Below are 13,507 nucleotides of genomic sequence, written 5' to 3'. Positions count from 1 at the left end.
CGTTTCTGCTCGCACAACGCCGTCCTAAAGCGGGACTCCTGGTGGCCTGCCGTCGCCTACCCGCCTCGGTCTCTGGCATCTCGCTTCTCACCAGTGCCACACTGGTCTCCACCTCCATTACCCAATGCTAAAAGCTCTTCCTTACGCACTTGCTCAGTTGGGAGGCATCGTGGCCCCGTGGAAAAGCACGAAATCTAGGGGCAGGCCAAAACCGAACCTGAGCTGTGAAGGTTTAGGTGGCTTGTTTCATCTGTCCAAGCCTCAGTTTCAGCAACTACAAAATGAGGATGGTGCCATCAAAGGCCCCGGTAAAAGACCAAAAACTCATACATCTGTGTGTGCACGTGTATGCGCGTGCAGGGGGGACAGGCAGAAAAATGATCGGCACACGGACTCGGAAAACATGGCAATTATTACTATCGTTTTACATTTGCTCGCTCTCTCTTCCTTTGCAGCATTTGCCATTTTGACAAAAACCCAGCCCGTCGCTGCTAACTCGATGTCGTTCCTGAAGACACACCATCTCTCATTAACAATGACCCAGGGGAAGGAAACAGAAGCCCATTAAACAAGCAATTAGGTTTTGTCCACATCATAAAATGCTACTCATCTGATAAAATCTAGGATGTTCAAGCCACTGCTCAAGCAAAATTACTATTTCCTCACAAGGCTGGCTTGGAGCCTTCAATGCCCTCCCTTGAAAAGTCCGTCCCAGCCTTTTCCACACAGCATAAAAGAACAGTCGGATGTCCAGACCACATTGAACAGACCCTGGGGTGAGCCCTTTAACGCTATTATCCACTGAATTTTATGACCCAAAGGGAGTCACACAGTATTTATCAGTATGTGGGCTCCCCCCCTTTTTTTTTGCTAAAGTATATTCTCCCATCAGATAAGTTTGTTTTCAGCATCCATTCATCCATTTTACCAAAATCCCAAACACAATTAAACAATTCATCTTGCCATTTTCTGCAAAACAATGTGATTTCTGCAAACAATCTCTCCCCTTGTGAAATCACATAGTATTCCAAAGAAATTTTAAAGCATTTCCTTTTCTTTAAATAATAAATCACACGTGAAAAATCAAGCAGAGAGGAGACCTACGGACCGAAAGGGACCCAGGAGAGGGATCAACCAAGTGCAAAGCACAGACCTTACGTGGAGTCCGATTCAAACCAACAGCTGACAAGATCCCCTTGCGAGGTAATTAGCGAAATGGAAACTTGACCAGAATGCTGATGATATTATGGAACTGGGGCCATTTTTCAAGGATGATAACATGGTTTCTTTTCAAAGGAGTTCTTACCTTTTAGAGAACTAAGGAACTATGTGCAGATGAACTAGATGAGGGCTAGGTTCCGCATCAGAATTCGGGGTGTGGGTGGGGCTGGCAAGAAAGCAGGGGCGCCAGGGCGGACAGACCCCCCTCCCCGGCCTCCGCACCCCGCCCTGGCCCAGCAGAGCATGGCTGAAGCTGGGGGTTGGGTACGCAAGGGGTCATTACAGACTCTCTCTGCCTTTGCAAATTTTGATAACTGTCCCTTTGAAAAGTTAAAAGTGAGTAAAACTCAGGGCACCTGGGTGGCTCAGTCAGTTAAGAGGCTGGCTCTTGATTTCGGCTCAGGGCGTGATCTCAGGGTCACGGGATCAAGCCCCACGCCAGGATCCGTGCTCAGTGTGGGGTCTGCTTGAGATTCTCCCTCTCCTTCTACCCTCCCCTTACTCACACTCTCTAAATAAATAAATAAAGTCTTTTTTTTTTTTTTTTAAAGGGAATAAAACTTCACACAACCCAAAAAAAGCACCCAGTGAACGTCATCATCACATCAGGATTAAAACGGGAATGTACATGTGCAGAGGAATACGGGGCATTTGCCCACAAGACCAGCTTGAAGCATTAAATGACGTCCAGAGATCTTCCAAACACCAAAAAGGAACTAAGCCCCGTCGTTTACACCAACACGATTACGATTTGACACTCCAGTAGCAGGTAACGGCAGAGTTCCTTACCTTTCTCAAAGCGCAGGCCTTTATCACTTTCTCGTATCGTTCCTTTTCATATTTCTTCCCAAATAAAATGTTACTCCTCACAGTTCCCGAAAACACCCAGGGCTGCTGAGAAACGTAGGCGATCCTTCCATGCACGCTGACCAGCCCCCGGCTCCGGGGCAGCTCGCCGAGGACGGTGCTCAACAGCGATGACTGAAAGAGACGGCAAACGAGTCCCTGTCGGCAGCAGCACCCAGCACAGAGCTGGCCACCGCCATCCCCAGCCTTCCCCGGCCCCGGGCCTTTGAGACCCCTCAGAGCTCCTTCCCTTTCAATACAATACGGGACAGCCCTGGAAGGTGCAATCGAAAATTTCAAAGCCCACAAAAGTGAGCATCAGCCTGCTCTGCCCAATGGCATCTCCCCCAGATGAAAGGGGTCACTCGAGGACTGAGAATGTTGACCATTCTAAGAGGAGGCTGGCGTGCTCCGCACTGCGTAAGTCCGAAATGGGCTTTGTAAGCACGGAGGGGGCCCTGCACCCAGGCCTCCTTTACTTGACAAGACACTTGTTCCTGGAAGGCTATGCGTAAACCCTCTATCCCACGCAGCAGAAACTCTGAAGTGAGTCAGGCTGGCAGAGAGAAAATCCATCTGAAATAACTGCCCCGTCATTTACACATTCTACACTTAACTTCCCCTATTTTTGTTTCGGAGGCACAAGGCTAAGTGCGGCATGCACACTTCCTTTAAGTCTTTCACAACACGCGGATGTGCTATGTCTGTGCCTACCGCTATGGGAATGCACCAAACGCTGAGCTGAAAAAATCCTTTGGCGCATCTGTCTTTCCCCAGGACCCGGTTCCTTCCGGAGGGCAAATGAGTCTGAGCCTTCTTACATGTGTATCTTTTGCTCCCAGCACAGCGCCATGCACACGGCCACACAATTACCACCTGTGCAGTGATATGACGAGGGGGAGTCATCTAAGGAAATGTTTAAAGCTTTCCAGAAGGGCCTTTACAACCTCCAGGTTTCCTACAGGTCCTGCTCTGACAAAAATAAGTCCCATTTTCTTGCTATCCCAAATAGCAGTCACATCAAAAATTTGCTTCACTGAGATATCCAACTTCCAGACAAGCATTTCCAAACTGTATGACTTGATGCACCAGGAAAAACACAACACACACTGACCAGCTTGATTTGGCTGTGCAACCTTCTTGCAAAGCTAAGGCTCCATGGAACCCCTTTTGAGAAACACATTCTAGATAGACCCAATTCAAAACTGTGTGACACAAAGCCCAACCTCAAGAATTTAATATGGGATGTGGCGTGGCAGTGAGCTGTCACAAGGCATTATGACTTACCTTTCCTGCTCCCACAGGTCCGATCACTGCTAACAATTCCCCCGGTCTCACAGTAAAGGAAAGGTCTTGTAGGGTTGGCGTTTCTGATGTCTACGGAGTGAAGTTTAAAAAAAGATGCTCATTTCAATAAAGTAACACAAATCACCTCAAGAAGAAAATAAAATCATAGTCACTGATATGTGAACATAACCCACATCTCTATCTTTCCTATCTGAAGATACTGTGTCCCAGGAGTCCTCTTCACTCAACTCTTTCTCTGGGCTTTAGCTGCCTTTTGAAGACCTGTTCTCTTATCAGATTTGGGTATGAACCCAGTTCTCAACACCCACAGAATTTAAATGGTAGGTATGACAAGGCACCCTCTCGACATGAAAATTTCTTAGTACATGGTAACATGAAAAGAAAATAATTAACAGAACATTCAGTAGAGGAGGATTCGGGGGTCCCAATTTTAATATTTTATTTAAATTCAATTTCATTTACATACAGTGTATTATTAGTGTCAGAGGAAGAGATCAGTGATTCACCAGCTGTATGTAACACCCAGTGCTCGTCTCATCACGTGCCCTCCTTAATGCCCATCACCCAGTTGCCCCATCCCCCCACCCACCTCCCCTCCAGCAGCCCTCAGTTTCCTGTAGTTGAGCGTCTTATGCTTTGCTTCCCTGTTTGTATCTTTTATCTTTTTTTCTTCCCTTCCCCTATGTTCGTCTGTTTTGTTAAATTCCACATATGAGTGAAATCACGTAATTGTCTTTCTCTGACTTATTTTGCTTAGCATAATACCCTTTCTAGCTCCATCTACGTTGTTGCAAATGGCAAGGTTTCAGTCTTTTTGATGGCTAATAGTATTCCATTGTGTGCGTGCATTGTGTGTGTGTAAGTATATGTGTATATATAGCTCACATCTTCTTTATCCATTCATCTGCAGATGGACATCTGGGCTCTTTCCATAGTTTGGCTACTGTGGACATTGCTGCTATAAACATTGGGGTGCACGTGCCCCTTCGAAGCACTATGTTTGTATCCTTTAGATAAACACCTACTAGTGCAATTGCTGGGTCATAAGACAGCTCTATTTTTAACTTCTTGAGGAACCCCCACTGTTTTCCAAAGTGGCTGCACCAGCTTGCATTCCCGACGGCAGTGTGAGAAGGTTCCCCTTTCCCCCCATCCTCACCAACATCTGTTGTTTCCTGACTTATTAATTTGAGCCATTCTGACCAGCGTGAGGTGGTATCTGGTGGTTTTGATGTGTATTTAGTATGGGCGGTTTTTAAAAGTTTACATTATGACCCTTGGTTTTAATCTTCTATTCCATTAGCCCCCACAAGGTGGCAGCATAAGTACATGGCATGCCAGGGGGGCCCTTTGTGGGTAATAATTTGAAAGCTCCAATAACCTCTCGGTTCTCATTTGATAAGGCAGGAATCTCAGTAATGCTCACAGAAGCAAGAAGGCACTTGACATTATAAGGTCACTCTGGGCAAAAAGACTCCTGTCAACGGTGGTCAAGGTTGTAATCACAGCTCAAATTTAACACCAACAAAAACAACGTGTAAAGGAGAATGGGATTGTGGGCCACAGTGATCAAGTCCGAGTTTTCTAAATGTCTTTATTACCTGTCCTAAACAGGGACAGCAAAGCACTTCTCCTGCTAAGGACACGAGGAGGTGTGCACGACAGCAGAGAACCCAACACAAGGAAAAAGGATAAAGCAAAAATCATGCTAGTCAGAAGTTGTATTCCTGAACGTTCTATAAATTCTAAGATAAAGGGGCGTCTGGGTGGTTCGGTCAGTGAAATGTCTGCTTTCAGCTCAGATCTTGATGTCAGGGTCCTCAGATCGAGCCCCACATCGGCCTCCCTGCTCAGCGGGGCATCTGCTTCTCCCTCTCCCTTTGTGCTCATGCACTCTCTGTCTCGCTCACTCTCTCTCAAATAAATAAAAATCTTTTTTAAAAAATATCTAAGTTAAAGAGACATTGGGTTAAGAAAATTCTAAGTGCCCATGTTAAAAAAAAAAAAAGAAAAAAGTTCAGTTTTACAGTTCTACAATTCAATCTGTTCTTTAAGGGGTCAAATTAGATTCACTTCCATAGAGAACTTACAAATATTAGAAAATCAATTGCTGAGCGAAGGGTGTATTGAATAAGGGAGTTTCACAAAGCCTGGTAGAAACCGAAATAAGGAGGTTTCCTTTTCAAGCAATACTTGGAATTATCTATCTTTTAAGCAAAAGATCAAGGGTACGAAGGAGGACAGCTCAGATTGAGACTACAGACCTCGGTAGTAGTCGCCAACTATGAGAATGTTTGTCCAAACCCAGAAGAAGATCGATAGGAACTGCTTAAGGTGAAATTTAAAAAGGAGCTACTATTTGGGGATAATCCTGACTGTGGGCTTTGCTCGCCCTGTTATGATCCCCACCTACCTTCCCACGAGATCCTTCTGTGGGTCCTGACTAGGCACAGCCCCATGGCTGGGGATCTAGTGCACATACCAGGATCCCAAGCCCTTTCGGAAGACCACTAGTAAAGGGCTAGTGTTCTGCAGACACAGGTGAGGAAATGGCCTCCCTTATCACAGGAAACTGACCGAGAGCCGAACCAAGGCAATGCCACCTCCGGCATTCTAGAAAAGGATTCTTCAAAAACAAAGGGCAGAAGCTGCTCTTCAGAACAATCCCGGCAAGTACAACCACCCAGGACAGGGGTAGGAAGAATCCAATCCACGGATAAGCGAAAGCAGTGGAGACTGGGCAGCGGAGCTAACCTTCCCACAAACACGCCGGTCCTGACCTTCAGGACCCCTCCCCCCTTCCTGGGTGGCTACATGCAGTTACGAAAATGCCCGAGAGACTAAAAGCACAGCAGGAGAAGTGAAAAGTCTGGATCATTTTCAAAATGAAAAAAACTTCTCCGGAAAGAACTGAACGGATTACAAAATGGGCACGGACTAAAACGACGATAATTACACTCCATCGCCAAAGGAAAACCAGCCTCAGAGTTTATCAGAATTCTAAAAACTATTAAGAAGCTGGATGTCCATACGTAGAAACATTTGTTTTAAGCTTCTCCACTCCTTTCGTCATGTCTCATAACTAACTAGTTCCTATTTTGCTACATTTGACTCCAGTTACAACTACAAACCAGTAGTCACATGGCCACACCGGCTTCCTGCTCCCCACACCCCAGAGTTTCTTGCGCGGCTGGACAGGGATTCACTTGCCTGGGGGGGGGGGGGGTGGGGCTTCAGGATCAGGCGCTGCTGGAGCGTGACCAGCAGGGGGCAGCATCTGACAGTTGAGGGGTGCTCTGTCACCGCTATGCAATGGCCTCTCAAGGTGCCAGTCACCTGCTGGGCCCTGGAGAGGCAGCCGTGAGCCACACAGATGAATCACCCCAGCCCCGTGGCAGCTTGGAGGTTCCCACCTGACCATGCACTTCAAAGCTGACAGACTGAAACCAAGTGCATTTGTTTCATGAATGAACCCCCCGTAGGTGAGATTTTTGCCCAGCTACCCACCCGGCTGTCTGGCCAGCTGCTCGGAACGTCCACGCCCTTCTGCTGCTGCCTGTCTGTGCCCTCCCTGACCCAAGGCTCCGGCCTCTGTGGCCTAATCATACAGACCCTCATCATTCCCAGCATGAGGCATGACCCTTGCACAGAAGCGGCCAAGACACCAGAATGGGGTGTCCACTGCTACAAGACAAGCCGCAGAAGAAAAGTCGAGAACACGTTCTTGAGTACTAGAGAAGCGAACAGAACTGCTCACTTAAGAGTGCTGCAGGGTTTGGCACAGAAGCAGTTTGGTGATGGGTCACCTCCCATGGGAGGTGGTCACAACCTCAGTGCTTTCTAACTCAGGGGCATTCGCAGACAGGAACTTCAGCGGTGCTTTCTAGAAGGGCTCACGGTGTATCACGAGGAAAACTCTCTGGCAGGAGGGAATCGGCCGCACCAACAAAAAAACGGTCCGGTGAGGTAATACCTGGTGTGAGCGTCCACGTGCAACAGTGCGTGACGTGGCCCTCTGCGTTTGGAGACACAGGAGGCTGGCACCCACAGCCCCCCCCCCACCTGCCACGTCCCCTCTGTGGGGCCCACAGAGCAGGCCCTCCCACCACAGTCCCCACTCCTGTTGGCAGCCAGGCTCCTGAGCTCTGCTTCAGATGGGTGACCCTCTGGCCAAGGCCACCTCCTCCCAGCATCCCTCCCGTCTTTGCTCATCTCTGGGTTGCCTCACACACCACCATTTGCCCTCTTTGTTCCTTTGTTCTTTCTCTGTTTAGATAATGAACTCCCTTTCTCATGGTGTGAGCTCTGCTGTCCTGACTAACCCAGAACCCAGACTCTGACGGGAGAATACACATAGAAGACCACAGAAGCAGGCAAGAAAGCAGATCAGCTGTGGACAAGGGAGGCCGCGCTGGGCCTGCAAGGCTGAGGAGGTGAGCACAATCTCTCCTGTTTTTCTCATTTGCCTAAATGTCATAAAAAAGCCAAGCATCAGAAAAACCCTCATGACCTCACCTATACTATCTGTCAGCTTGCCACCGAGCGGAACCCTTAAGCTGGGAATCATCGGCATTGACTAGGCCCACCTGCCGCCTCCTCCCTGACCTTGGCTGCCACCAAAGCAGCGGCAAACCTTCCAGAAGCTGAGCACAGGGGAGCCATCACCCTACCCCACAGCAACGACGTCAATGTAAAAAACATACATGGATTCCCCAAAGTCTCTCCTCCATAACAGCATGTATCTTAGTTAATCTACGTGTACCATATCATTCTTCCATTCAATCCTGTAAATTCTAACATCACCAACTCACGTACTCGTTCCGAAAAAATGTGGTAATACGTGGAAAGTTCTATTAAAGATAGGAAACAACATGTCAAATGTCTTTAACTGATTTTATACTTCATCCGTGGCAAAACTTATTCCTGATTTTGAGCATTTTTATAACTAACACACTTACAAGCAAATGCAGCCGGTCACATTTTATACGGTGGGAGAAAAATCTCAAAATTCACATCCACATGACCAGTCGTCCTACAGCAGTTGTGATCTCATGAGGGGTGATACGTACCTTATCCCAAAAGGCAGTGACGTCCTGCACGTGCACTATGGTTTTACCGTCTGATGGCGGCTGAGGGGTGCGCTGTGAGATCTCGTCAAGCAACAGAAAGTTCTGCAGAAGAAGGAAAGGGGCGGGCTGAGCTGTGGGAATGAGACATACGCGAGAGTAATTGCTTCCCTGGGAATCTGCCGTGGAGCATTTTACACAGCCCGTCTACCCCTTCACCAACTGTATCTGAAGGCTTGGCAGCAATCACGACACTGTATACATCAGGTAATTGTATAATAGAACGCATATACAGAAATAAAGAGTTCACAAAGTTATCTACGTAACCCTCCCAACAAGGGTCCTGAATCTGCCCTGAAAAGAAAATACAGCTCCAAACAGTGAACACATTTAGAACCTGGACATTTTTATTTTACTTCTGTGTTACCAACAATAAACAGGGGAGTTGGGAGAAAATGATTCTATAAATACTGACCTAATCCCACCATGTGCCAAGCACCACGCCAGAGGCTGGGAACACAAAGATGAAGGCCAGCGTCACACCCCACCCCCTCCCAGCCACCTTCAGGAATCGGGTTGGCCCCAAAGGACAGGCTGGGAACACGAGACCAGCGGCAGAGACTCTGGATGAAAAACAGGGCTCTGCCCATTTATTTGCGGTGACCTTTCCCTGGGCACTTAGGTTCATGTTCTCCCTGTACGTGTCCAATCCGTGTATCATCTGTCATTAACTATCCTTTGTCATCATTCTTTTTTATTTTTATTTTTTTAATTTGAGACAGAGAGCATGTATGGATGTGCAGGGAGTGGGGGAGGAAGAGGAAGAGGTAGACTCCCCATTGAGCAGGGAACCTCATTTGGGGCTCAATCCCAGGACCCCAAGATCATGACCTGAGCCGAAGGCAGACGCTTAACCAACTGAGCCACCCAGGTGCCCTGCCCCCATCATCATTCTTTAAAAAAAAGAGAGAGAGAAAAAGAAAGAAAAGCTCCTAACAAGTTTCTATCTCTTATAAAAAAATATTTTACAAGTATTTCTCATTATCCCTCGACTCTTCTCCTTAGTAAATACCCTGGACAGCAGAAACGGCCACATCTTCCACTCCCTTCCTTTTTCCCCACAAGTTAACAGCTCAAGGCTGCAATCGGACTGAATTAAATGAAGCCCAGGGCGGGCACCTGGGTGGCTCAGTGGGTTAAGCCTCTGCCTTCGACTCAGGTCATGATCTCAGGGTCCTGGGATCGAGCCCCGCATCGGGCTCTCTGCTCAGCAGGGAGCCCGCTTCCCTTCCTCTTTCTCTGCCTGCGTCTCTGCCTACTTGCGATCTGTCTGTCAAATAAATAAATAAAATCTTTAAATGAAGCCCCGCTAACTATATAAAGGTAACATAATCGCATATAGGAAAACTCCTTGTTCTGCAAAAGCTAGACAAAATTCAAGGAGAAGAGTGCATTGGCACAAAAACGGGATAAACAACCAAAGCCACCCCTACCCCCAAAACACTGAATGTGTGGCAGAGACTGGTAACGGCCCTCAAGGCTGCTCTGGTGCTCCTGTGGAAACAAAGCCCGAGGTTTCAGCTGGCACGTGGCAGCCTGTAAAAGGGACCCTCCTTCCCAGCCTCCCAGAGAGCTGTGTGTAGCCACGTGATTCAGTTCAGTCCAGTGGAAAGTGACAATGTCCGAGAACCCTTTATCTGCCCAGGGGCTTGGAAGTTGCCAGCTTAGCCAAGGTCCCACAGAGTGAAATAATAAGAAAGTAAGCGTCTGCAGGAGCGCCTGGGTGGCTCAGTCGGTTAAGCGTCTGCCCTTGGCTCAGGTCATGATCCCAGGGTCCTGGGATCAAGTCCCTCGTCGGGAATCTCTGCTCAGCGGGAAGCCTGCTTCTCCCTCTCCCAGTGCCTGCCTCTCTGCCTACTTGTGCGCTCTCTCGCGCACGCGCGCTCTGTCAAATAAATAAATAAAAATCTTAAAAAAAATAGTAATAATAAAAGAAAGCATCTGGGTCTCTAACACCACAGAACAGAATACCAGCCATGGAACTTCTTAGAGGGTGAACTCTGTCCTCCCCGAAAAGATGTGGTGAAGTTATAAACCCAATTACCTCAAATTTTGACTTTATTTAGAAATGGGGTCATTGCACATGTGACTAAGGTGCAGTCTTAGCAGACCTTTAGAGGGAGCTCTAAATCCAGTGTGACTGGTGTCCTTAGAAGGCAAAGAGGGGCACCCGGCGGGCTCAGTCGGTGGAGTGTGCAGCTCTTGATCTCGGGGCTGTGAAAGTGAGCCCCACGCTGGGTACAGAGATTACTTAAAAATAAAATCTTAGGGCGCCTGGGTGGCTCAGTGGGTTAGGCCGCTGCCTTCGGCTCGGGTCATGATCCTGGGGTCCTGGGATCGAGCCCCACATCGGGCTTTCTGCTCAGCGGGGAGCCTGCTTCCTTCTCTCTCTCTCTCTCTGCCTGCCTCTCTGCCTACTTGTGATCTCTGTCTGTCAAATAAATAAATAAAATCTTAAAAAAATAAATAAATAAAATAAAATCTTAAAGGGGCACCTGCGTGGCTCAGTGGGTTAAAGCCTCTTTCTGCGGCTTGGGTCATGATCTTGGGGTCTAGGATCGAGTCCCGCATCGGGCTCTCTGCTCAGCAGGGAGTCTGCTTCCCCCTTTCTCTCTGCCCGCCTCTCTGCCTACTTGTGATCACTCTCTCTCTGTCAAATAAATACATTTTTAAAAATAAATAAATTAAATTAAATCTTAAGAAGAAGATGCAGAGACACACAGGCAGAAAGCATCAGCTGTTTGATGAAGACAGAGATCACAGTGGCGGGACAGCAAGCGGAGGAAGGCCGAGGTCTACCCACAACCACCGGAAGCCGGAGAACGCGAGGAAGGCTTCCCCCCCTGTAGGTTTCAGAGGGATGGTGACCCTGAGGGCAGCTGGATTTCAGGCTTCTGGCCTCCAGAACCGTGAAACCACAAATTTCTGTTGCTCTGATCCACCCAGTTTCAAGAAAGTTTGTCCCAAGAGACCTAGGAAACGGACACACAACCGTAGGAAGATTTGTGCAAGAGAGAAAAATCACGTGCCGTGTGTGCGCAGCTTTCATGAGAGTATTCTAGGACCCACGGGGCAACCCTAACCCTAACCAACGTGGGACGCAGCTGAGGTAAGCCCGTGAAACCATTTTAGGGAAACAGCACATAAGTCTCCTCCGAAAATCATCAACATGCTTGAAGCCATTAAAATCTTGTTTACCAGTCACAAAGCTACACATCAGGTACCACATTCTACTTGGCAAGAACCAGTAAAGCTGACCATGCCAAGTCTCTTCGGTGCAGGAAAACACGCTCCCGCACATTTCTCGAAGAGCCAGCCAGCATGAGGCAGGGTCTGCTCGTTCATTCCCCACTTGTCCGGGGTCTGGGCTCGCTGGGAACCTGGCTACCTGCCCCACACCTGTGCTGAGCAGGGCAGCGGAACAGACAGATGATGGATGAGGGCTCCCCCGTGCAGGCTTTAAAACCAGCCTGACCCAAACTCTCTCCCCACCGCCTCTCCCTTCGTCAACCAGGGAGCAATGCCTGCCCGTTGAGCCACAGTTCCGTTCCCTCCCAATTCTTCATTCCTCTTGAAACAATGTTACTTTGGAATCTCACTAGCAATTATTTATGATACTGACACAGTTTTTGGCTACACCCCTGTACTTCCCAGTTCCTTCCCCAGCAGCCCCAACTGTGCCAAACTTACCCCAAACACCTCCCCCTGCTGATCCCCCTGAAACACTGAGGCGGCCCACCAGGCTCAAAACCCTTCAGCAACCCATGAGCACCTAAGTCAGCACTCCCCGAGTGGCCTCGACCCTGATACCCTCGAGTACTAAACCAACCCAGCCTTCTCAGCCCATCTCAGGCTCACAATGGCCCCAGCTGGCACTGCCCACCCTACTTCTGAGTGCCTAAGGGGCATATCAAGTCACGGTGACGGAGAAGACGATGCCATTCATGCATTTAAAAACAGCCCCAGGTCCAAGGTTAACACTGAGCCTCACAAAGGGTCAGCACATCAACAGACAACCCCTAAGGTACAAACAGACCATGTGACTGGTTCTAGTGGGTCTAACCACTAACTACATCACTAAGGTCTTACACAGCATGAGTTAACAAGGCAACAAGCAGAAGGTTATAGGTATTATAAATCTTGTCGAGACAGAAGAGAATTCCAATTTTATAGCATAAGCATATTACCAAGGTATAAAATTCAATATTCAGCAGGTGCATATTAGAATAGCAATCCCCGTCCCACGTTCAAGAGAAGAAAAACTACGCACACACTGAGAAAGTAAATCTATTGGGCATTTGTCTGGAAATAATAGGTCTGAGTGGAGAAAGAAGTCAGTTTCCCAGCGGTTAAACGAGACTCCATTCAACACATGAACGCTTTGTACAGGCGCCAGCAGCGCTGGGCGGATTTTTCTCCAGGACTCAGGCTGATGAGAACGCTGACTTTAAATTGCCATTAACGGCCATGAAGCCCATACCCGGAACAGGTCATGCGGGAAAGTGTCAGACGTCAGAACTCAAGCCAGGAAGATTGACTTCGGAGTGGCTGGTGGGCAGAAAGCCTAAGCAGTTTTATGAGCAATATCACCTCCAAGACACACTTTACTGGGTGTAGACATCGTCGAGACTCCCAGTGCTTTGAAGTGAAGACGAGATCTTTTATAATCCTATTGGACCCGTTGGATGTCACTAAGAGGAAAATAGAAGGAACTTCTTGGGTCTCTAACCTCATAATAAATCCCTCATTTTCGGTACGTGGGAAAAAGGAAACGGAGAAGTGTGGGTGGAAAAGACGACAGTGCACCCTACAGCCCACCTGGGGCCTTCCCCCAGGGCTGCGGACCATAGCGCCAGCTTCAAGGGGCAAAAGTCTGCTGGATTTAGCTCCTGCAACTGCCAAATGCGACCATCCTGGGAACTGTGCTGGATGGCCGGCCCAGCCCACCGAGTCCGGGCTGTCAGAGACAGAGTCAGAGCTCCTGTGTGCCCCTCAAGCTTCTGACC

The 13,507-nt window shown here is 48.3% G+C and overlaps 1 protein-coding gene across 2 annotated transcripts in view; it reads right to left on the bottom strand.

The window, feature by feature from the left end:
* Positions 1-13,507, bottom strand: part of ABCC4 (ATP binding cassette subfamily C member 4 (PEL blood group)) — a 250,147-nt gene that overhangs the window by 150,538 nt on the left and 86,102 nt on the right. For both annotated transcript variants that reach the window (XM_080798652.1, XM_080798653.1), the window contains exons 9-11: positions 8,445-8,546; positions 3,355-3,444; positions 2,011-2,202 (exon numbers count right to left, since the gene is read on the bottom strand). In XM_080798652.1, the coding sequence (XP_080654778.1) occupies positions 2,011-2,202; positions 3,355-3,444; positions 8,445-8,546 (384 nt within the window). The remainder of the gene's footprint in view (positions 1-2,010; positions 2,203-3,354; positions 3,445-8,444; positions 8,547-13,507) is intronic.

This window comes from Martes martes (assembly GCF_963455335.1).
Source record: "Martes martes genome assembly, chromosome: 3".
Lineage (NCBI taxonomy): Eukaryota > Metazoa > Chordata > Mammalia > Carnivora > Mustelidae > Martes > Martes martes.
This window is presented reverse-complemented; position numbering and strand designations above follow the sequence as displayed.